General features: G+C 60.8%; 1 protein-coding gene across 14 annotated transcripts in view; it reads right to left on the bottom strand.

The window, feature by feature from the left end:
* NFASC (neurofascin) overlaps nucleotides 1-23,849 on the bottom strand; it is a 179,989-nt gene that overhangs the window by 25,953 nt on the left and 130,187 nt on the right. For 6 of the 14 annotated variants that reach the window (XM_055144403.1, XM_055144410.1, XM_055144406.1 and 3 more), the window contains 18 exons: nucleotides 21,878-21,989; nucleotides 21,361-21,545; nucleotides 18,872-19,003; nucleotides 16,240-16,383; nucleotides 15,786-15,897; nucleotides 15,213-15,379; nucleotides 14,978-15,125; nucleotides 13,544-13,668; nucleotides 12,883-12,927; nucleotides 12,006-12,107; nucleotides 11,576-11,773; nucleotides 10,398-10,468; nucleotides 9,064-9,286; nucleotides 6,881-6,996; nucleotides 4,277-4,481; nucleotides 3,150-3,272; nucleotides 2,130-2,303; nucleotides 361-375 (listed from right to left, as the gene is read on the bottom strand). In XM_055144403.1, the coding sequence (XP_055000378.1) occupies nucleotides 361-375; nucleotides 2,130-2,303; nucleotides 3,150-3,272; nucleotides 4,277-4,481; nucleotides 6,881-6,996; nucleotides 9,064-9,286; nucleotides 10,398-10,468; nucleotides 11,576-11,773; nucleotides 12,006-12,107; nucleotides 12,883-12,927; nucleotides 13,544-13,668; nucleotides 14,978-15,125; nucleotides 15,213-15,379; nucleotides 15,786-15,897; nucleotides 16,240-16,383; nucleotides 18,872-19,003; nucleotides 21,361-21,545; nucleotides 21,878-21,989 (2,397 nt within the window). The remainder of the gene's footprint in view (nucleotides 1-360; nucleotides 376-2,129; nucleotides 2,304-3,149; nucleotides 3,273-4,276; nucleotides 4,482-6,880; nucleotides 6,997-9,063; nucleotides 9,287-10,397; nucleotides 10,469-11,575; nucleotides 11,774-12,005; nucleotides 12,108-12,882; nucleotides 12,928-13,543; nucleotides 13,669-14,977; nucleotides 15,126-15,212; nucleotides 15,380-15,785; nucleotides 15,898-16,239; nucleotides 16,384-18,871; nucleotides 19,004-21,360; nucleotides 21,546-21,877; nucleotides 21,990-23,849) is intronic. The other 8 variants (XM_055144405.1, XM_055144414.1, XM_055144416.1 and 5 more) reach the window with 5 other exon arrangements.

The raw sequence follows: 23,849 nt of genomic DNA, 5'->3' as shown, positions 1-23,849 counted from the left end.
CACCAAGGCTCCAGGTCCTGGAGTCGCTGGACTCAACAAGCCCACGCTGTCGAGCGGTCCTCGCTGCCCGGGGCCCAGGGCCGGTGGCAGAGCAGGTGCCCATATGCAGCATGCGGGTGGGGGGCCCCATGCACAGCAGCTCACCCGGGATCGCCCCCTTTCAGGGACGGCAGCCTGTGTCAGAGCCCCTCCAGCGAGACGGGAACGGGGGTGTTTGCTCTCTGCTGCAGCCCGCCGCCGCTGAAAGGGGGAGTCCGGCATGCTCCATCCCGAGCCGCCCGCTCCGTCCCCGCCCTGCCCAGGCGGGCCCTGCCTGCACTGCCCGCGGCGTGCCCGTTACCTCCGCTGCTGGTACGGTACCTGCGGTTGGAGTAGCTTCAGAACAGCGCCCAAGATGGCGAGGAAGAAAGGATGAGAGGGAAGAAGAGAAGAGAGCACAGGTGAAACCACAGGCCCGGCACGCGAGAAGGTTCTGGCTGCAGCCTGACCAGGTGCTCGCCACCTCCCCCAAGGATGCCAACTAGTGTTTAGGGGGTCATTTCAGCAGCCCTGGGGCATGGCACGTTCTTACTGAAACCCTGGGCCCTACAGGCTTTCTAAGCGGCTTTATCCCCACGCCCCCTCAACTGCACCCCGGCAGAGGGTCACACCCCTGCCACAGGGCCTGCCCGGCTGGGCTGGACTTTGCCAAGCAGGCAGGCGCCCCTGAAGGCATGTGCTGTAGTGGACTAGAGTGGGGATGCCCCCCCTCCGCCCCGAGGCAGAGGGATGACCTCTTTGCCCTGGAGAAGCTGCTGGGTGTGGGGGATGGGGCTGAAGTGGCAGACCCCACCGCCCCCGTCCCAGCCTGGGACCAGGCACGTGCTCGCCACCAGCTGTGCTGGATGAAGTAAGAAGCTCCACGGCGGGGGCACCCTGGGAGGACCCCCGCATTTGCTGCAAAGCCCGCAGTGGAGAAGAAGGTCTCTTTGTCCCGCTTCTGGGGCCACCGAACTTTGCCTGGGTGGCCTCTGGCGCTGGACAACGGGGCTTTTGTTTCCCTGGTGGTCAGCATCAGGGTACAGATGTGGCGAGAGAAGAGGCCCTTTCATGTGCCCTCCGTGGCACGAGACACTCGAGAGAGCGACACCAGCGCGGCCTGGCCTTTGGGAAAGGGCGAATGGGGCGGCCACGGCCCCGAAGCTCTGCCAGGCGCAGTCACCTGGGCGGGGGGCCGAGCAATGGCCGGGAGGCAGGGAGAAGGGGGTCGGGGCATCCTTTCCTCCTGCTCTCTAGACCAGGGCGGCTGGAGGCGTCTCTGCTGGCCAGAGCCAGGGCGGGCCGCTGCAGGAGCTGGGCTTAAACCCCGGGCGCCCCGTTGGTGCACACACAGCCTTGCTCTCTCAACCTTCCCGGCTGCCTGGAGGAAGCGGCTACTTGTAAGCCCTTTCCATAACTTGCCTATGGAAGTGTCGTCTGGCACCGGAAATGGACAGAGGAAACCTAGATGGTCTACAAGGACCTAGACGGTCTCCCGGAGAGGGTCCTGGGAGCCTTTTACACAGCGGGTGGGCCTGGAGCTCCCCCTGGTGGCGCTCTCGGGAGGCGCCTCTCGGGCTCGGCAGATGGGAGATGCTCAAGACTTTCCACCTCCCCTTCCTGCCACAGCTTGACGACTCGCAAACTCCAGCTACCGCCCTCATCCTCCTGGCAGGGGGTTCCAATCTCAGCAGCTCTCCCCCGCTTATCGGCTTCGTAAGCCCTTGGGAAAAGAAGGGGTGATCCAGAGCCCCCCGCCCCGGAAAGCAGCCTTGCCTCCCCAGCGAGGTGAGGCTGTCGCTGGGGTTGGCGCTGGTGGGCGTGTCCACTCCCGGTGTGCTTTTCCTCACCCCCTTGCCACTAGGTGCCCACGGGAGGAGAGGGGAATGCCGTCCTGTGGCAACCGGGGTCCGAAGCAGCACACGAGGGCCGTGCAAGCAGACACACTGCACCCAGAGAGGAGCTGCTCCCACAGGGCTGTGGTGGATGGGGGGGAGGGGTGCCCCAGGTCCAGAAAGCTGCCCGGGGAGCAAGGATGCCCAGACGCCATGTCTCTACACCTCTGCGTTCACCCAGTCTTTTTTGGTCCCCGTGGTGGCTGCGGCACTGACCTTCGTTCGGGGAGGCTGGGGACTCCTCGGTGGCAGCCTCCCCGGAGCCCACCTGCGTCCTGGCACTGAGCGAAAAGCGGTAGCGGGACACAGGGTCTGCCCTCTGCACCGTGAACTTGGTCTGGTTGGGAGAGAAGGTCTCCACCACCTGCTTCCCCAGCTTGGTCCCGTTGACTGCGGAGAGACAGGCCAGAGGAACGGACGTTAGCAACGCAGATGGGCTACACGGCTGCAGGAGAGAGCCGCCGTCCCCGCTGTGGGACCGGGCCTGCCTGTGGGACCCCGCCTTCTGGCTCTCCCGGGCCAGTGCTCCTTCCGCTGGTCCCTTCTCACTACTGTCCCATGCAGAGGGACGGCCCGCCCGGGAAGACTCTGTTTACAATCCCTAGAGCTCCCAGCCGGGCAAGATGCCCGAGTTCCTTTCATCCTCTCACACGGAACCTCGGGAGCTGCGGGGAGTTAGTGCCCCTGTGTGCAGAGGCCTCCTGGCCGTCTCCCAGGGTCAGGCCGGGCCCGGGCCAGCGCAGAACAGCACAAACGCACACAGCTGGCTACCGCGTCCCCGACTTCAAGGGGCTTCAAATCTCAAGGTGTGCCTGGCTCTGCCAGTGTGTCGCACTGATCCAGGCCCCTGACTGAGCCCCTCGTAACCTTCCAGGACACCTGGTCAAGCTGTTCCCCAGTGTCCCACAGAAGCGTGTCCCCTGGGTGCCTGTCCCGTGGATGCGTGTTCACACACTCTGTCAGCCACGGCTGACTCTCCCCAACAGGGAGGTGAGGGAGCCGCTAAGAATCCCAAGGGCGGGAGACCACCTGATGTGGAAGTTTCCGGGCTACGTTAGACGAGCAGGGATGGGGGCTCATCTGCCTCCCCTCATCCTAGGGGGCACTTTGTGGTAGACCCTCCACCCAGCTCGGCACCTCCAGGCTGTCTACCCCCGCTCCTCGGGAAAAAGGGTGAGAACTGGGGTTTCTGTTTCCCAGGCTACCCGGGTGGGAGGGGGGGGTGGCAGGACGTACAGGGCACGTATTTCAGGGTGTATCCGATCACGATCCCATTGGGGTGCTCCGGGTGGTCCCACTCCAGGTGGATGGTCTCCGGGTTGGGCTGCCGGACTCGGAAACGCCTGGGGGCACTGGGTACTTGGGGAAGGAGGAGAGAGTGGGGGAGAAGGGGCGAGAGGGACAGGGCGGGTAGGTGGAGGGAAACACAAGAAACAAAGCACGATGAAAGCACTGTCCCGAGGCAGCCCCTCCGCGGGCCCCCCCTGGGCACGGGCTGGTGCCAGAGCCATAGCCCCAGGCAGGCTGCCCTGGGCTGAGCAAACAGGTTCAGCTGTTTAAGGGAGCAGGCCTGGGGGGGGTGGCGTAAATCAGGCGACGAGGGGCTCGTGAGGCTGTAGGGCCCCCCACAAGGCCCTGAGCTGTAGTAGGATGGACGTGACCAGGATGGATGGGCCTCAACCGGGCGCTTCGCTGCTGGGCCCAAGCGAAGAGCTGAGCTGGCTGCGTTCAGGCCAAGGAGAACCACAGTGGGGCTTGAGGGGTGGGAGTGAAGGGGAGGGGCCGAAGAGACGCCATGAGAGGGAGGGAAAGGCAGAAAGAAAGATGACGAGAGGGGGAGCTGAGGAAGAAGTGAAGAGAAGGGAGGAAAGGAGGGAAAACAGGAAAGAGAAGAGGCTGAGCAGGGGCTCCTACAGTTCAGCTGAGGAGTGGGGGGCGTGGCAGGACCAGGCCTCCTGGCCCACGGATCCATCAAAGCTCTGGGGTCCCGGCACAAGAGCGCGTGGAAGGGTCACGGCGCTGTGAGGCAACCAGCCGCCCTGGTAAGGAGCCAGGGGCCGTGCCCGCCTCTGGAGGTGGTGGCCGGTGCCGTCCCCACAGTGCCCAGCGCGGGCTCTGATCTGCAGAGCCCTTCTGGAATCCGGTCAGCTCCGGTCTTCTGAGGTTCCCCCTGCTGGTGGACGAGGGGGGGGCGGGGGTGGCACCCCCCACCCCAGGTGGCTGGGTGCTCTGTGACAACCAACGCTGGAGCCCCCGGGGCTCAGAGTCATCAGCTCCTGGAGGCCACGGAGGGGCGAGTGGGCACTGTCCGGGCCGTCCACACCGCGTCCGTCCTGCCCCCTAGGAGCAGCGGCCGCACCTACCTCCTTCGGGGGTGGTGAACTCCTTGGTCTCACTGCGAGGCCCATCGCCTCGGCCATTGACCACAACCATCTCCAGCTTGTAGTTGCTGTAGGGGAAGAGGCGGGACACCGTGCCCCGGGGGCGGTCACCGGGGAAGCTGGCTTGCTGTCTCTTCTGAGACACCCACAGGTTCTTCAGCAAGCTGCTCTCCCTCCAGTAGTAGGCCTTCAGGACAGAGGCGGCCGTGAGGGGCGGTCGGCAAGCGCCGGGTTAGTGGTTAGTGGAGGTGCCGGTGGCTGGTCTCTCCTTGCTCGCCACAGGCCCCGCATCCCTCCTCAGGCCCAGAGAGGCTCACAGAGTGGACCCAGAGTCCCCTGCGTTGGCCGCTAGTGAGGGCCGGTGCCAAATCAGAGACAGAACTTGTGGTTCCGGCATCTCCCGCGCCATGTCTCTCTGTCTGGGGAGCAGGGAAGTGGGCCACACTTCCATCCTGAGACGGAGGGTCCCGCTGGGGGACAGTCTCTCAGGGGGTCTGGGCCAGGGTCAGAGGCGGGCGCTGTCGCCGTGACTTGCATTAGTACAGTTTAGCTCGGCAGCGGACGGGAGGCGGGAAGGAGCGGCTGCGCCCGGGGGTCTGGTCTGAGCGTGAGAAAGGGCTGCTTGGTTCTTTTGGAGCCAAATGGTGTTTGGCTTTTGGTGCGTTTTTAATTTTTTTTTTGTGTGTGTGTGAGTTTTGAAGATTGTGGGCAGACCTTCGGATAGGAGGGTACTGGAGCCCAGTCCGGGGGTGCCAGGCCTTGGTCTACAGAAGGTTGTTTTGTCCCCAGCAGAGGAGAGACTGTGACCTCAGCTGGCGAGTGTCACCCGGGCCTCCACGATGGAGTAAGTCCAGAATTACAGGGGGACCCCTGGGAGTTTAGCATTACCCCCACCGGTCAGCCCGTAGCCGCAGGACTTGGCTCAAGTGTGTCCACCCTCTGCCTCCGCCTTCTTTCTGTTTTTGTCTGGAGGCCATACCCGGAGGCGCTCAGTGATGCCTGGGGAAGCGTGTGGTGCTGGAGACGGACCCCGGGCCTCCCGCACACACAGGTGACCTCCGGCCCATGGAGCGGTCTCTCCATTCCTCCTTCTCCTTCTCGTCAGACTCACTTCCCAAGAAGAAACTGACCCCTCCGGCCCCATTCTGGCTCTCTCTCCAACCAACTAACTCCCCGTGACCTCTGAGGTGCCAGGGCCTGCGTGGGCCATAGCTACAACCGCCCTTCTTCCTAGACAACTCGTCAGAGAGCCGGGCCCCGAGCGCCTGGCCATGTGCCCTGCCGCCACTCAGTAGCCCTTCCGAGGGGGAACAGCCACTGAGAGGAAGCTGTTCCTGACAGGAGAGCCTGGAGAACTCAGTGCTGGACAGCGAGAGCAGGCAGTGCCAGGGGGCAGCTGGCATCCTCCCATGGCCCTGCCTGTTAGCTGGGGCTTCAGGAAGTCAGACAGGGTGAGGCAAGCGGGTGGTGGGACCATTAGGAGAGGATGGGGTGTGGCTCAGTGGTGCCTCGACCCTGCTTTAAAGGGACACGTGTCCCTCCCACGTGCAACCCACAATGCACTGCATGACACCTCCCATTCCACACAGACCTGCACAGACCTGCTGCAGGACACAACTCTGTGTGTGTGTCTGTCTAATAGCTAGGATTCATTATATATATATATATGTATATGTATATGTACATATTTATACATATGTGTGAATGATAGTGTGTGCTTATACATGAAGCACAGATAAACGAAGGCAGATGTGGTGTTTATGGGCTGGCGAGAAAGACGAGCACGGATGGAGTGGGAGCAGGTGGGGCTCTGCCCGTCTGTGCCAGGCACCTTCCCTAAACATTAGGGGGTTCCGTAATGTTTAGGAATCACTACATACATATTAATTCTACTGTGTATATATGTATGTGTCTGAGATTCTGTAATGTCTGGATTCATAGACGTGAGTCTAGGAGTCTACAATGTTTAGGAACTATGTATAAACCTCAGTGTGTATACATGTATGTATGTGTATGTATATGTGTCTAGGATTCCATAATGTCTAGCAATTATTATATATATGTGTATATATACATGAATCCTAGTGGGCTGGAGCCATAGCACAGTGGGTAGGGTGTTTGCCTTGCACGTAGCTGACCTGGGTTCGATTCCTTCGTCCCTCTCGGAGAGCCCGGCAAGCTACCGAGAGTATCTCGCCCGCACGGCAGAGCCTGGCAAACTACCTGTGGTGTATTCGATATACCAAAAACAGTAACAGCATGTCTCACAATGGTGCCTGCTTGAGCAAATCGATGAGCAATGGGACACTCATCGCTGTGACAGTGACACAGTGCTACAGTGATGAATCCTACTGTGTATATACATGCATGTGTATTTATATGCACGTGTCCCAGATTCTACAATGTCTAGGATTCTAGGATTTATATACATATATAAACGAATCCTAGACATTATCTTCCTGAATCCACTCTGGACCTAACGGAGACCCCCAGGATTCTTTCCGGTCTCCCCTTGCCCACCCCTGGCACCCCCTCGCCCTGGTTAGTGAGCCGGGAGGTTAGGTGGGCGTGGGCGGGCTTCCTCACTCGGTACTCCCTGAGCTGGCCCTGGACCGTGTCGGAGTAGACGCGGTTCCACTGCAGGCTGATGGCTGTGCTGTTGAGGACCCGGATTTTTACATCAGTGGGCGCAGCCCTGGGATCTGTAAGGTGCGGGGACAGAGCGCTGGTTACGCAGGCAGGCTGGCCCCTGCAGGCCAGGCCCCCCATCCTCTGGAGCCGGGATCCACCCTGGACCCCACACCCAGGGCACTCCTGGAGGGCAGGGCCAGAGCAGGTCCCTCAGAGCCACCTGAGGGGGCAGCTTAGGCGGCGACAGAGGTGTCCAGGCAGGAGGGCAAGCTGCCCACATGGAGGAAACAGCACCGCGTGTGCTGCGTCCCCGCCCTGCTGTGTGTGCCACCTTCCCACAGCCTGGGGACTGTCCACAGAGGAGACGCCCCCTCAGGCCGGGATGACGGGATGACCGTCCTCCCCCAGGTCACCCTCACTGACTGGGGTGCCTCACTGTCCCCACCCTCCACAGCTCAGTGGTTCTCAGCACCCATCCGAGTCTCCCCACCGTCCCCTCAGGTCCCCTGGAGAGCATTCTGTGGGGGTAGATGGCTGGAATGAAACTAGGGGCCGGTCCCTAATGGTGACCTTGCTGCGCCCCACCCTCCTGCATCACCTCCACAAGCTCTGCCTGGAGCAAACCCCGGGCACAGGCACAACCTCCGATGTACAGCAGCCTCCTGGGGGATGTGCTGGGGATGGCGCGGGTGACATCCTGGACGCCAGGCACTTACTTCCAGGAATGGTCCAGAATCCTGGTGGCCTGCCCGGGGTCACTCTCCTGAGGAGTTCTTTTTTTCCCGTGGGAACACACCTGGCTATGCCCAGAGATTAGCCCTGGCTCTGTGCTCAGGGATCACCCCTAGCGGTGTTCGGGGGACCTCAGGCAATGCCAGAGATCAAACTGGGGTCAGCTGCATGTAAGGCAAGTCCTCACCGCTGCACGGGACCTCCGAGGGCGGAGGGCGGCACGGGGGAATCTGACAGCAGTTGCTCTACTTCCTGCTACTCTGGGGCCCGCCACCTTCTCTCCCCACCAGGGCTGGCTCTGTCTTGTGGGCCTGCTTCCTGTGCCGGAGCCTCCCCAGCTCTCCGGGGTGAAGGGTTCTGAGCTCTCTCTCAGGGCTCGCAGTGAGCAGACACACTGGGGCTGGGTCCTCAAGCTCAGTGTTCGCTGCTGCAGTGTAGCTGAGGTCTGGCCCGCTCCAGGCCCCGTTCCCAAGCACAGAGGTGAGGGCTGGGCTGGTCACGGCTGCTCATGGTCCAAGGAACGTTTGGGTGGGAACAGATCTGCTCTCTCATGCCATGGCCCTCTGGGGGGTCACATGGTGGGTCTAAGGCCCTCTGGGGGGGGCACATGGTGGGTCTAAGGCCCTCTGGGGTCACATGGTGGATCTAAGGCCCTCTGGGGTCACATGGTAGGTCTAAGTCCCTCTAGGGACACATGGTGGGTCTAAGGCCCTCTGGGGACACATGGTGGGTCTAAGGCCCTGTGGGGTCACATGGTGGGTCTAAGGCCCTGTGGGGTCACATGGTGGGTCTAAGGCCCTCTGGGGAACACATGGTGGGTCTAAGGCCCTGTGGGGTCACAGGGTGGGTCTAAGGCCCTCTGGGGGGGGCACATGGTGGGTCTAAGGCCCTCTGGGGTCACGTGGTGGGTCTAAGGCCCTCTGGGGTCACATGGTGGGTCTAAGGCCCTCTGGGGGGGCACATGGTGGGTCTAAGGCCCTCTGGGGTCACATGGTGGGTCTAAGGCCCTCTGGGGTCACATGGTGGGTCTAAGGCCCTCTGGGGGTCACATGGTGGGTCTAAGGCCCTCTGGGGTCACATGGTGGGTCTAAGGCCCTCTGGGGTCACATGGTGGGTCTAAGGCCCTCTGGGGTCACATGGTGGGTCTAAGGCCCTCTGGGGTCACATGATGGGTCTAAGGCCCTCTGGGGTCACATGGTGGGTCTAAGGCCCTCTGGGATCTCATGGTGGGTCTAAGGCTCTCTGGGGTCACATCGTCAATCTGCGGTCCTATGGGGGGAACAGTTCTGCCCTCACGTTCTCCGTGGCCTGCCTGCTCCAGATCACGGTGGGTTGTTTCTGTCCCTCCAGACCTGGGGGTGTAAGCTGGAGGGGGCAGCGGGGTGGCGGCACGCAGGGTTACTCACAATCTTCTCCTGAGTAGCCGATGACAGTGTCTGGCTCGGGACCCTTCCCAAAGTCATTCTCGGCCTGGACTCGGATCTCGTAGGGCACATAGACGGGGGTCTGCCCCACCACGTAGCGGGAGCCCCACACGGTGACATTGTGCCAGGTCTCACGAGTCTCTCTCCGTCGCCACTTAACAATGTAGCGCAAGTTGGGGCCGAAGGCGGACGTGGCGTTCATGGGCTGGGCGGGAGAGACGGACATGGGATGGAGGGGGAGCCAGCAGGGGTCTGCCCGTCTGTGCCGGGCCCCTTCCCAGGCTGCCCCTTGCTGGCGAGCACAGCCCCTCCCCAGGGAGGGCAGAGGCCCGGTAAGTGTCTGCCTGTGGAGACTCCCCGTGCCCAAGGCCACGTCATCCGGCCTGGACCACTCTCACCCACATGGGCACAGGGACTGGGGGTCTCCCCAGGGTCAAGCACCGGGGCCACACCAAAAAAGTGTGGTCGACGGGTTCGATTCCCAGCATCCCATATGGTCCCCTTAGCAGCGCCAAGAGTAATTCCTGAGTGCAGAGCCAGGAGTAACCCCTGTGCACTGTCAGGTGTGACCCCCCCCCAAAAAAAAGAAGCAAAAGAGTGTGGTCGAGATAGAGTGATGACCCCAGGGGGCCATACAAGCCATGGCCTTCCTATGCTGGCTTCTCAATGTGCTGGAGTGGACTTGGGGTCTCCCCAGCCCAAGTGTGTCTACCCTCTCACAAGGTGAGCAGGGGTCAGCCACCGCTGCAGCCCAAAGGGCAGTGCCCGGGCACCCTGCACCCAGAGCTGTACACCAAGAACCAGGCTGTGACGGGAAGGGCCCTGCTCCGCCCAGGGGGGCCAGGCCCACAGAGCGCAGACACTGCTGGGGTCCCCACCACCCCCTCAGGAGGCTCATGGGGCTGAGTCTGCATCTCAGCTTTGGAAGGAGGGTGAAGAAGTCATTGTGAACCACATCTCTTGATTCTGGTCTAGAATAACACCAGCAAGCCACGGTGAAGAGGGGCTGCCACGACCTCGGGCCGAAGAGAGACCTTTGAGTCCTTCAGTCCATGTCCGGGGTCCCACACTGCAGTCATCTCAGATGGGGTCCCTCCCCCGGCCCCGGAGACCTCAGAAGGACCCAGAACACAGTCAAGTGCAGCTCTGAGGTTCTGGCCAACACGCGCAACAGTCCCAGGACTCCTTCTCTGAAGGTGGCTCTGTGTACCAGTGGCGGTGATCTGCCAAGTGGCCGTCACCTCTGCCCTTGTCCCCGGTCTGAGATAAGTGGACCCTAGCTTGGCCCGCTGCCACCCTGTACCGAGCGGCCTTACCGTCCAGGTGATCTCCATGTTGTTCTTCCGAGTCCCCTCTCCCTTCACATCAGTGGGGTTGGACTCCGGGGCTGGGACACAGAAGGACACACGTTCAAGGCCCACTTGTGCCTCTCCAGGTCATGTTCAGCCTCTACTCGACCTGAAGGTCCCTTAAAGCTCCCTCCCTCATCATCCCGCACACTCCAGCCTGCAGAAGCTGCAGCCATGCAGTGGCCCCTTCCTGTCTAATGCGCATTCCCTGCTACACAACCTCGCAAAGGGGGTGGCTTGCTTAATTTGGGCGGGGGGAGGCATACAGGCTGGAGCGATAGCACAGCGGGTAGGGCGTTTGCCTTGCATGCGGCCGACCTGGGTTCAATTCCACCATCCCTCTTGGAGAGCCCAGCAAGCTACCAAGAGTATTTCGCCTGCACAGCAGAGCCTGGCAAGCTCCCCGTGGCATATTCGATATGCCAAAAACAGTAACAAGTCTCACAATGGAGATGTTACTGGTGCCCGCTCGAGCAAGTAGATGAGCAACGGGATGACAGTGATACAGTGATAGGCAGTGGTGCTCAGGGCCCACTCCCAGCTTGGTGTGACCCAGGGATCGAACTCAGGACTCTGACAGGCCAGGCACATGCTCCAGCCTCCTGAGTCCTGTCCCAGCCCCTCTCCTGAGCTACAACCCCTCATGGGCAGTATTCCTCCTTTGCATGGCTCTCCACATGCTCAGTGGGCAGTACACCCCACTCAAAGTGGCTCATCTTTCCTGCGGATGGGTACTAAACACGTCTGGTGCCACCCTGCTTATCTCTGGCATCGGAGTCCTTCAGGGAAAATTTCTGCCCTCAGGAGCTGGCATGATTTCAGAAATATAAACACCACCCAGATGCATTAGGAAAACAAATACAGCATGATGCCAGATGAGATATTTCTTCCGCAAGTCTTTGTCACCACGTATCCCGTGAAGACAGGTCATTGTGACTTAGGAGTAAAATCCGTCACAGTGACACCATGAGGTAACATTATAGGTGCTTACGTGGAGCCAGGCGTTAGTGGTAACTGCAGTTTGGAATGTAATGCTCATCAAAGCTGAAAACCGAGCCGGGCCTTGGAGAGGCTGAATGACTTGCCCAAATCCAGGTGACCGGGGTGTAGGGGTGGGGGACACGCAGCTCAGCCCCGCCACTCACCTGCCCCACTGGTCCGGTAGCGCTCCGACGGGAGGCTCGGATGGCTGCTCCCGACCTCGTTGATAGCGATGACCCGGAACTGGTAGTTGACGTAGGGAGACAGTTGGAGGACAGCTGAGTTGACACTGCCTGGGACCTTGGAATGGTCATGCCAGACCCCCGGCTGGAACTGGTCTTCTTCAAACTGGACAACATAGTCTGAATGGGTAAGGAGGACAGGGCGTTGTGGGAGCTGGGTGGCGGGTCCTGGTGGCTTCTGTTCAACAGGACAATATCCGTTCCTCCGGCAGGCGGAGCCATGGACACTGACAGGGAAGCTGGGGGGCTGGCACGTGTGCTGTGAACAGCTCAGGGCACAGGACTCGGGGGCGGGGCACGGTGGGCCAGCAACCCGGGCAAGGTTCAACGCACCCAGGTGGCCCCTGCTGACCTGTGATGGGGCTGTTGTTGTCGTCCCCCGGGATCCAGGTCAGCCGCACGCTCCTCTCGGCCAGGTCGGTGAGCTCCAGGTCCCGCGGTCGGTCTGGCCGTCCTGGGGGAGGACAAGCCAGGGAGCCTCCAGTGAGAGCCGCCGGCCCAAACAGGTCAGGCTGAGCAGGAACCAGCCCCACTGACGTGGCCACACCGAGACCACCCCAGTCTTCAGCGGCCACGAAAGATATGGGGTCCAGCAGGCTTCCAATGCAGGGAGGGTGGCCCCCTTGTGGGGGCTCCAGGCAGCCTGGGGCTCCTTAGGGGTATGAGCGCTCCCCCACTGGCTGGTGGGGGCAGGAAGAGCTGCTCCCCATTCTGAGTCCCAGAGCCCCCCACATGGGACAGAACGGGAGAGTCCCATGGCCACATGTGCGGGGTGGGGAAGGGGTCCCACAACCGCATGTGTGGGTCAAGATGGGAAGGTCCCACTGCTGCAGGTGAGGCAGGACAAGAAGGTCCCAAGGCCACAGATATGGGTCAAGACGGAAGGGTCCTACAGGAGCACATGGGGCGGGGAGGGGTCCCACAGCTGCACGGAGGGCAGGATGGGAGCATAGCAGGTGTCCCGAGGCAACTCCAAGCCAGTGGGGGGACAGTGCAGGTCACACCAAGGGGCCGGAGAGTGTGTGAGAGGTGAGGGCTGGGTGTGACTGTGCCAAGGGGCTTCCAAGCTCACCGGAAGGAACAGGGATTCCGGCACAGAGCCGAGCATGAGTCAGCCCAAAGGAGGGGCAGTGCCACCCACGTGCCCCCACACAGCATGGCCTGTCCTCCACGCCTCTCTCCCGGCACCGACAGGGCTCAGCGAGGGTCCCGTGATTAGTAAGAATTACCTTTGGGCAGGGCGGCCAAACGGTTAATTGGAGTAGCCTGATCAGCTGCAAAGGCAGAAGGGGTTATCCAGGTTAGCAGGTTAGCGGGGAGACGGGTTCTAGAAGGACGGGAAGGGCAGCGCCACCCGAAAGCCTGTGCCAGGCAGAGGCACAGTTTCCCCCTCCCCTCCTGGCCAAGATGGGGCCACCTTGCGAGTGCCCAGACCCTGAGACCCCATCAGGGAGGCTCACAGAGCATGCCAGAGGGACAAACGTGGAATTTTAATCCCGCCTCGACGAAGACCGTTTAATCGACTAAGGGGTTTAGAGTGAGCAGCAAACTTGGTGAAATTATCCACAGTGAGAACATCTGGGCACTGGAGGGAGAAGACAGTGGGTCGGGTACTTGCCTTGCATGCAGCTGGCCTGGGTTTGACCCCCAGTCAGGAGCAAACCCCCCCACCCCAGCACCAGTGGCTCCAAAACAACAAACCAACCAGGGAAAGAATCTCCTTTCACTTTCACACTGTTCGGGGCCCTTCCAGGGAAGACTCTGGGCCAGTGAGTGGTGTCCCTCGGGAGGTGACGTGGTCCTGGCATGTTCTGAGAGGAGCAGCTCCCCAGCCCTTAGGTCTAAGGGCAGGAGGCCCAGGCCAGGCCCCCGAGACAGCGAGGCAGTTACCTAGCACGGTGAGGTAGGCCTTGGCCAGGTCTTGGTCCAGCTCGGTGCTGGCGACACAGGTGTAGCTGCCCTGGTCCCGCTCCGCCACACCAAAGATGGTCAGCGAGTCGTCTTCCTTCTTCATCCTGCAGAGAACCCGGGAGGCGCTGGGAGGAGCCGATGGGAGGCACGCAGGGGCAGTGGGGGACATGGGGCAGGGGGAGTCAGAGGGGGGCTGCACAGGCTGGCAGTCCTGGGGCAGGAGGGAAACAAGCTCCCGGGGTAGCTGAGGAATCTTCTCTTCTCCTCAACCCCCAGTGGCCTGGGCTGCGCTGCCTCCGTGATCACGGCAGTTATTCTCAAATGTCAGGTGGGAGCCCTTTTCTTCCTGCTTTTTGCCCACCGTGGTGCTCGTCAGAAAGGCAGGGCCAGACCGTGAGTGCCCGAAGCCCCGGCACATCCCTGAGCAAGGGCAGCTGGCACCTGGCTCCACCCAGCCCAGCTCGCTGCTGGGTTTCAGGGGTCCTCTCCCACACCCCTGAACCCTGAATCTGGGGTGGGCTGGCAGGAAGGGCTCCGGAAGCGTGCCAGGCATGAGGCGGGCAGAAGTCACACTACCCACCATGGTGAGGGTTGCCAGCCCACCCTGCCCTCGCCCGGCATCAGGGGCATGGCAAGCATGGCTGAGATGAGAGGGTCCTGCTGGGAAGCAGGGCAGAGAAAGGGGGAGGGAAGGAAGGAGGCATGAGGGGAGAGTGAGAAGTGGGGAGAGGTAAGGAAAAGAGGGGCAAAGCGGGAGTGGATGGGAGAGGGCACAAAGTGGAGGGGGTATCTTCCCGACATGAGGGGGGCCGCCAAGGCCTCCTCAGCAGTGACATGCAGGATGCAGGCTCCTTGGACCCGTGTTCACCAAGAGCACAGGTGGTGTGTGGTGTGTGTGTGTGTTGAGGAAGGGGAGTGGGGAGGGGTGGTCCCAACCCTTCCCAGGGAGAATGCGCGCGAGCGCGAGCGTGTGTGTGTGTGTGTGTGTGTGTGTGTGTGTGTGTGTGTGTAAGTGTGTGGTGAGGGGTGGGGGGAAAGCATCTGACCGACCCTTCCCAGGAGTGGAGTAAACATGTGTGTGTGGGGGGGGGCACATCCGACCCTTCCCAGGTAGAGAGTGAGCGTGTGTGTGTGTGTGTGTGTGTGTGTGTGTGTGTGTGTGTATACACGTGCGTGCGTGCAGGGTGAGCATCTGACCCTTCTCAGGAGTGGAGTGAGCATGTGTGTGTGTGTGTGTGTGTGTGTGTGTGTGTGTGTGGCGGGGGGTGGGGGGAAGCATCCAACCCTTCCCAGGAAGAGGGTGAGTGTGTGTGTGTGTGTGTGTGTGTGTGTGTGTGTGTGTGTGTGTGTGTAGGGGGGGAAGCAGGACACACACATGTCCCAACCCTGCCCAGGAGCGGCGCGAGCAGAGACCTGTTCCCAATGTAGAGCGGCTCGTCGTCCTTCATCCAGGACACGGAGAGCCGCAGGGAGGGGTCGTGCTTCACCCGGCACTCCAGCTGCACCGTGCTCCCCCGAGTGACCGTCTGGTCCTCCGGCATCCGGAAGATCCTCGTGGGGTCTAGGAAAACATCAGGATGTCTCTGCCCACGGCGTGGGGGCCTTCAGCGGGGACAGCCTTCTTCCCCCAGGCCTCTCCTTTCCTTACCTTTGACCTCCAGGCGGACCTGGTTCTCGGCTTTGCCCAGGATGTTGGTGGCCACGCAGGTGTAGATGCCCTGGTCCTCCTTGCGGATCATCTTGATCTCCAGGCTGCCGTTCTCGTAGACGTGGTAGTTGCCGCCGTCCAGGTTGCTCCCCTGCCCATTCTTAAACCTCACAACAGAGCAGCAGGACACACAGCATCCTGAGACAGGGCCAGTCCCGGGGGCGCCGCCACCCACTGCGGGGGTCACGGCAGCGGAGAGGGGGTGCGGGAAGTGGGGGAACCGTGCAGGCAGTGGGGGATCGTGTGGGCAGCGGGGGGACTGTGGACTGTGTGGGCAGTGGGCAGGGGGGAGGCCATGTTGGAGTCTGGGTCCAGATAGTCTGACTCGCCTCTGAGCCCTGAGTGACCCTGGCATGTCTGTGGCCATCTCAGGGCCGTGCTTTCCTTCTCTGAACAACCAGGGAGACCCCCAGAGCCCCACACCCTCTCCCCAGCTCCGTGGGGCCAGGTGGGAGTAGGACCTGTGAGGGAGGCACAGCCCGTGCAGACGCGGCCTGGACTTCTAGAACTTACCAGCGGAGCGTGGGGATGGGGGACCCAAAGAACGGACAGTCCAGCCGAGTCCGGTTGTAAAGGATCACCCGGATGAGCTGGTTCCGGGGGGACAGCATCCGAGGGGGCACATCTAGGAACCCCAGAGACGAGGTGTCAGCGGGGAGCCAAACCCTCACTTCCTGCCCTCAGTCTGGTCTCTGAGGCCTCTGCCCAAAGAAGCCCCCCAGGAGCCCCCATGGCTCCCCAGCTAAGCCCGTCCCTGGAGAGGCCCCTGAGGGTTAGGAAGGAAGGAGGAAGCCGCGCCAGCCGGCTCTGGTGGGGGGCGGGGGGGCTGTTTCCTGCATTCCCCAGCAGGGTCCATACCTGCTCCTCAGGTACGAGGCATCACCCCTCCACCCCCAGACATTCTCCCTGCTCCCCACCCTGCCGCCCCCAGCCTGGCTCGTCTGGGGGGCTCGCAGGGATGGCTCACCCAGCACGCTGACGAAGGCGTTGGCCAGCAGGTAGCCGTGCTCATTGGACGTGTTGCACTGGTACACGGCCCTGCTGCTGATCTGGGTGTCGCGGAAGATGATGGTGTCCCCAGCCACCTCGCGGTTTGGGTTGGGGGGTGCCGCTAGAGAAGGAAAGTGCCCCTTGAGAGGTGCAGGGCCCCCTAGAAGGGCTGCATGCCAGCGGGTCCCAGTGGACCCAGGTCCCAGCACTGCTCCCCGGGCCGACCTAAGCCCGGCATCGTGCCCACTGGGGCTGCCCCGAGGAAAACCAGCCGGCCACACTATGGGGGAGACCGGGCACAGGTGGTTCGCCTCCGACCCCCTCACCTGCTGCCGCAGCTCAGTGTGCAGCTGAGACTCGGCCCCTGTGTCTGCAGAATGGGGACAACAGCTTACCTGGCTTTTCATGGGGCCGAGTTCCTGCACAGAACATCAGACTGGTTCCTGTTACCAGTGCAAGTACTGCTGTGGCTTGGTTTTTGTTTTTGTTTTTGAACCACACCTGGTTCATTCCCATCAGGGCTCATTCCTAGGAGGAACTATTCCATACGGGGGACCAAACACAGGCCTCCCATATGAAACCAAAAACCAAAAACCAAAAACCAAAAACAAATAAGCAAAAAAAACCTCTTGGAGCTTTTTTTTTTTCTCTCAGGGCATGTTTGAATATAGTGTACACTTATTTAAACCTGTTTTACATGCAACTGGCGGGATCTGCCTTCTAGCCCCTGAGCCTGGCGCCAGAGTCAAGCCAGTGGCCGACGGCTGCTGAAACTGCAGTCATCCTTGCATCTGTCCCAGCCCCCTGATCTTCCGGAAGCAATGTCATCTATGCCAGCATTCTCCAACCCTCAGGGCCCGGCGCCTGGCCTACACAAAAGTCCACAGACTGGCTGGTTTTTTTTTTCTTTTTGGGTCACACCCAGCGATGCTCAGGGGTTACTCCTGGCTTTACACTCAGGAATTACTCCTGGCGGTGCTTGGGGGACCATATGGGATGCCGGGGATCGAACCCGGGTCGGCCACGTGCAAGGCAAACGCCCTACCCGCTGTGCTATCGCTCTGGCCCCAGACTGGCTGTTTTTATCAAAGCACAGACGCCTTTAATCTTTCTATACTAGTGGTTGGAGAATGCTAATCTAAGCAGAGCACCAAACCCAAGGCCCTCTCTGTCCCACTGGGTGCAACAGGAGAGCGAGGCCAGCACAGGATACGGGGGCCCCATCTTGTCGGCACGTCCCCTGGGGACCTGCAGCCAACCTCTGAGTCTTCTCCGAGTCTTCCCTTCACCTGCCATAGGGAGGAGACGTTTTCTCCTTGCCTCCCTATTCCAAGGTTAAGAGGAGAGACTCCAAACAGCAGGACAAACCTAGACATGTCGACAGCTTCTTGCCTCCATGATTTCTGGATGGGGGCTGATTGGGACGTTCAGGGTCTGTGAGTCATCAGGACTCAGCCTAAGGGGACAGTGGGTGGAGGACCAGGTGTTGCCCCCAGCCTGGCACGGGCGTCAGCAGGAGGAGCTGAAGACAAGGAGGAAGCCTGAGAGACTCGGCCATCCCAGGGACTCCGCCCCGGAGAGCAGCATTTCCGGGCCAGGAGCTGCATTTATTGATGGGATAGAGTGCTGGAAGCTCAGTACCTGTTCCCTGCAACCCCAAAGAGCCACATCCCAGGAACAGAGCAGAGGGCAGCGGGGCCATCTCTGGTCGTGTCCAGAGGAAGGAGATTTCCTGGGGCTGGATGGGGAGGTGAGGGGGGTGGGTGCACTCGGCAGTCACGTGACCTCAGGACTCTGGGCCCCCGGAGCCCCGTTCCTCACCCTGCAGGCTGTGCCTGGTACACACTGAGTATCCCAGAGGTGCTCCCGACGCCCCAGCCTGAGCCAGACTCTGAGATCGCACCATCTCCCCCTGCATTTCCTAGAACAGGGGAGCAGGTGAAGAATCGGGGCGTTGGAGGGAGGGACCTCGAGGCGCTGCTGGAGCAGGACTGGCCCCCAGAGCCTGCCCCCCTCTCCACATCTGCCCTGCTGCCGCCCTGCCCCCATGGGAGGTGCCCTCACCAATGGGAGGTACAGGTACCCAGCACTAGGGGCCCTGGGCCTTTGCCACGTGGCCACGGTCACGCCCACAGAGGCCACGCCGCCACCACACCTGTGAGGGGGTCTGTGGCTGCTTCGGTCCCTGAATTTTAGGACCCACCTGGCCGTGCTCAGGGGCTACTCCTGGTGCTGTTTGGGGGGTCACTCTGGGCAGTGCTTGGGGGACCTTAGGCGCCAAGGATTGAACCCCTTGGCCTTTGAACCATCTCCCCGGCTTGGCTTTGTAGCTCTTACAGGCAGAAAGCAGTGATTTAGGAAAAACCAAGGGGAAAACTCCCACCCCTGCTCCCAGACACAGGAACAATCACAGCTTCCTGTTCTCTCAACCAGATGTGCCCATTTCCTCCCTCCTGAGAGGGTGGGTCTAAGACATGCAGGACCCCGAGACAGCAGTCAGTGGGGGACATGTTCCAGTCACTCCAGCCAGGTGGGGCTGGCCCCGGAGCGAGGCACCTGAAGCCCCTGAAGGAGAGAGGGGAGTCATGGGGCCACACGGCAGGACTCACACTGCAGAGGCTCCCCGTTCACCATCCACTGCACGGTGGGCTTGGGGTTCCCGTTGGCGCGGCACACCAGCCTGCCGTCTTCCCCGGGAGCCAGGATCAGGTTCTTGGGCTCGTCCAGCCAGTAGGGAGCAGCTGGAAGACAAGGAGGGTGCGGCAGGCTGTTAGAGAGCCAAGGCCGGGCGGAAGGCGGCTGCAGGCCCCCGAGGAGGGCAGGAGGCCTTGAGTGCCGGCCTCTGGCGCTCTGCACCCGACTGGACTACAGTCCCACGGGACAATGTGGCTAGTGTGGCACCACCAATGTGGCCCTGCTGATTTCCAGTCTAGAGGATGGGTGTCCTGAGTGGGGGTGAGGGGGGCGGAGCTGCTCGTTAGAGCCCCCCCCCCCCATGAGCCCTGTGCCAACATGCACGCCAGGGCCAGTCCGTGACCTGAGTCAAAGCTGAGGGAGGCCCAGCAGGAACAGCCCTCAGAGCGACTCGGGCTTGGGACCGAGCCGGGAAGGCGGCCGGGTAGCCTGGGGTCAGCCCTCGAATCTCAGCTGCCACAGATGATGCGACCATCCGGGAAGGGCCTCGGTCGGGATCACTCTCCTGGGCCCAGGCTGGGCCAGAGCAGCAGCTTGGAGGGGCGGTGAGCTTCCACCTGAGCACCGGGGACGGGGCTCGTGGGTCTTTCTGAAGAGAGAGTCCTTCATATCCGATTCTCAAAGACCCAAAGACCCGGACGTCAGGGCCCCAGCGTGAGGTGTGGTGAACCTGGGTCACAAGGTCCACTGAGCGTGGCCGAGAAAGCAGGGCACAGCGGCCCTCCCCCCCACTGGCCTCGAGCCTCCACCGAGCACCACAGAGAGCCCCGAGTTTGTTCAGCCCGACCACCAGGGCTGGGGGGAGCAAAGCAGCGAGATGAAAGAAGTCGAGAAGGGTCAGGAATCGGGCTAAAGGCAGAACTCAGGCTTTGTATCTGTGAGGCCCTGGGTCAGTCCCTGGCACTGCAAAAGGCCACTCGGCCACGACGACACCACATTTGCTTTTACAGTAGCTTACTCTTTCTGTTGCGCAAGATGGATGCGACATAAACGGAGTATCAGTGCCATTGGGTGGAGCCCTAATACACCACCGTCACTCTCACCTCCTGCCCCACCACGTTCATCCCCCCGGGGGCAGACACTGCCCGACATCACTGGTGTGGACTTTCCGTGCCAAGGAGACATGAAATGCAGCGACTTCTCTCACTGAGCACAGCCTCGCTGGGGGGGGGGGGGGGCACCCACGGTCACACACTCCCTCCTCAGAAGGAATCGGATTCTAGCGGGTGTTTATACTCCGCTTTGTTTGTCAGCCAATAAACACCCGGGGCGTCCCCCGTGTTGAAAGAGCAGCAGAGCACTGAGTACAAGTACACAGATGGCACAGGGCGAGACACACGTGTGACGGGAATGCAGGATGGAGGAGGGAGGAAAAGGCTCCATGTGCGGGGAAGTGAGGGCACTGGCGCCGGGTCGCCCTCCCCCCCATATACACACTTCCACACTCACACACACTCACACACAAATGCACACTCACAAACTCACCCTCACACACACTTACACACACTGACACACTTATAAACACGGACACACAAATGCATACTCACAAACTCACCCTCACACATGTTCACACACTCTCATAGTCACTCTCACACAGCCGTCTAACACACACAATCACACAACCCACACACACACACCCTCACACGTGCTCACATACACTCTCAGTCACACACTCACACAACACTGTCGTACATACTCACACGCACCCTCATACATGTTCACACTCTTTTAGTCACACTCGCACAGTCACACATCCTCACATATATACTCTCGGTCACACACTCACACTCAGACAAAACTCTGTCATACACACTCACACACATCCTCATAAATGTTCACACACCTTCAGTCACACTCAGAGTCACACACCCTCACACATACTTACAGTCACATAGTCACACTCAGACACAACATTGTCATACACACTCATTCACCCTTATACACATTCACACACTTTTAGTCACACTCACTTTCAGTCACATACCCTCACACATATTCACAGTCACATACTCACAATCAGACACAACACTGTCATACACACTCACCCCTATACATGTTCACATACTCTCAGTCACACTCACACACAGTCACACACCCTCACACACACTTTCCTACATGCTCACATACACTCACTCACACAATACTCACACACATACAGTCACACAACCTCACACACACCCTCACACATGCTCACACAGACTCTCACAGCCACACACTCACACGCAGTCACACATGCTCACGGTCACACACGCGCTCAGGAGGTGACCCCGCCCAGGCAGGCCACTATTGCCACTAACCAGTGTGTCTGCAGCCCCCCACTCACACAGCCCCAGCCCCCTCAGAGGGAAGGTGGTCATGGCGTGGGGGCGCAAGGGCATCGTAATGAGAAATACACACAACGTACCCTTTACTCTCACCGAGATCGTGTGCCGGATGCTGCCCATCTTGTTGGAGGCCAGGCAGAAATACTCCCCAGAGTCCTCCTCGGAGACGTTGGTGATGCGCAGGGCCTTGTTAAAGTTCTCAAACTTGGCCTTGTCGGATGGGAGGTCCCCCCCTTTCTTGTACCAGGCGATGTCTGGCGTTGGGCTGGCAGAGAGGCAAGCGGAGACAGACCCTCACTGAACGCTCCTCACTCTTCCCTCCCGGGCCAGGTGACCAGGTGTCCCTACTGCGCACTCCCTCCGAGACCTGCTCTCCTATCTGGGGGGACACTCGCTCTGGCGGGAGAGACCTTGCCTCACAGGCCGCCCTGTTTCTCTCCATTCTGGAGAGAGGCGGCGAGGGGCAGGCAGGGGTGGACCCCTGTGTGTGGGGCCTCGCTAAGGCCGGGTGCTCCTCTAACCGCCCTTTCCTCCAGCACGGCGAGAATAGAGCATGCACAAGCTCCCGGGCCAGAAGTGGGGTGCGCTGGTACGTACACCCCGGAGGCGATGCACTCCAGCAGGAGGTCCGTGCCACGCAGTACCATCTGGCTGCTCGAGGTGCCCTGGGGATACATGAAGCTGGGTGTTCTTTCTGCGACTCCTCGGGCTGGAAGCACACAGAACGAGCTCGAGTGAGCCTCCGGGCGGGGCCCACCAGCCGGCTAGGCCAGGGCTGTGAGGCTAGAGAAGAGATGTCATCACGCCCCCTTAGTCCCCGCTCCGGTCCTGTCCGTTGCATGGAAGGGGGGCACCATGGACACCGGGTGTTAGGAAGCTCCTCGGCCCCATTGCACATGCGTGCAAGGCTCTTGTTGAGGGGTCCAGGCCCCCCTCCCCACGCTTCAGCCCACCTCTCCCTCCGGGCAGGGGAGACGGGGTGGTCTGTACAGAGAGGAACTTGTGTTGGGATCCAGATGCCATGACGGGGGCAGGGGTTGGTGTAGGGAAACCATCTCAGCAGCAGAGCTGGTCCCCGAGACAGGGACGCGGAATAAGGAGAAGAGGCCCGTGCTGGGGGACCCGAGAGACCAGGGGGCTGGGACGAAGCCACAGAGACCCAGACAAACAGTCAAAGATGCGGGCGGTGTTATTAATGGTTTCGCAGAGGCATGGGGAGAATTAATGAGCAGAGATGGCAGGAAATCACTGGGGGCCAGGCTGCTTCTTCAGTAATGACTTTGGGAGGGGGCTGGGCGGGGAGGGTGTTAATTAGATGAAAGAGATGGGAGGGCAGCCAAGGCCTGAGGGGGCCCATCTGCAATTCAATGAGGCGCCTCAGCAGGTCTGGGGGCTCACAAAGACGATAGATACTGGGGGGTGGGGGCGCCGTGATTGTGGAAGGGGCCGTGCAAGCCTGCTCCTCCTTGGCCCTCCTGTGCCTTAGGCTCCTTCAGCGCGCTCTGCACGGCTCTATGGAGATGAGTAACGCGGAAGGAGGAGCCTGGCAGAGCCCCAAGGCAGCAGGAGGGTGGGAGAAAGCACCCCCTGCTCAAACATATATGACTATAAATATGCGTTTTAAAAAAAAACATACACCTGCCGAAACCCAGCTGGGTAAGTGAGAGGTACAGGGTGGCAGGGCCTGGAGTCCTGGGGGCCAGAGGGAAAACCCGGCCCTGGGGGTAGAGGGTCCTTAGTGCTCTGAGGAGGAAGGAGAGTGACAGGGAATTGGGGGTCCCCTGGGGGTGCTGGATGTGCTAGCTGGGGTCAGGCTGGGGCTCCTGTCCCAGGGACACCGGCCAATGGAGAGCACCTTTCCCAGAGCCAGCGAGGACTCTCTTAGTGTTGACCGTTAAGCCTTCACAGAGGCCGTCAGGCTGTTAGAACGTAGAAAGTGTCCAGTAAGTGCGAGGGCAGGAGGCAGGCGGAGTTGGAAGGAGAGGGAAAGGCAGCAAGCCAGCCCACGGTCGTCCTCTCTCTGCAGCCGGCCTAGCTGTCCACAGTGGCTATGGAGGGGTTAATCCATTATGGGGTTAATTGGTTACCGTGCATGTCCGCCACCCCTGCAGCATCAGGGGAACCAAGAGCCGGGCATCCTCCCACCCTTCTCAGTCCCCTTCAGACCATCCAGGTGGAGGCCCCAGAGGCGGAGGGCAGGAGGCGCTGTGCAGACCCGAGGGGGCTGGGAGGCCCGGAAGTACGGGGGCAGAGGTGCCACCTCAGTCAGAACACGTCTCCCTCGTCCCTTCACAGGAACAGAAGCTGAAGCAGGAACTAGGGCCTCGTAAGACACTGGATTCACACCAGTATGTGCAGTACATGAACCCTCGAGGCCAGGAGAGGGTCGAGTGTGGGAAGGAGGGGTCCGTGGGTGCTGGGACAAGGTCCTGGGACAAGGGGCTAGGGCAGTACCTAACCTCTGTCCTGCAGGGCGAGGGTTAGCAACCCCAGACTCCTCTCCAAGGAAGAGGAGCAGCTGGAGAATAAGCCACAGTTCCAAACCAGACAGAGAAACATCCTGAGATGC

This window comes from Sorex araneus, chromosome 7, assembly GCF_027595985.1.
Source record: "Sorex araneus isolate mSorAra2 chromosome 7, mSorAra2.pri, whole genome shotgun sequence".
NCBI classification, from domain to species: Eukaryota; Metazoa; Chordata; class Mammalia; order Eulipotyphla; family Soricidae; genus Sorex; species Sorex araneus.
Note: the sequence above shows the minus strand (reverse complement) of the source record. Positions and strands in the feature narration are given on the sequence as shown.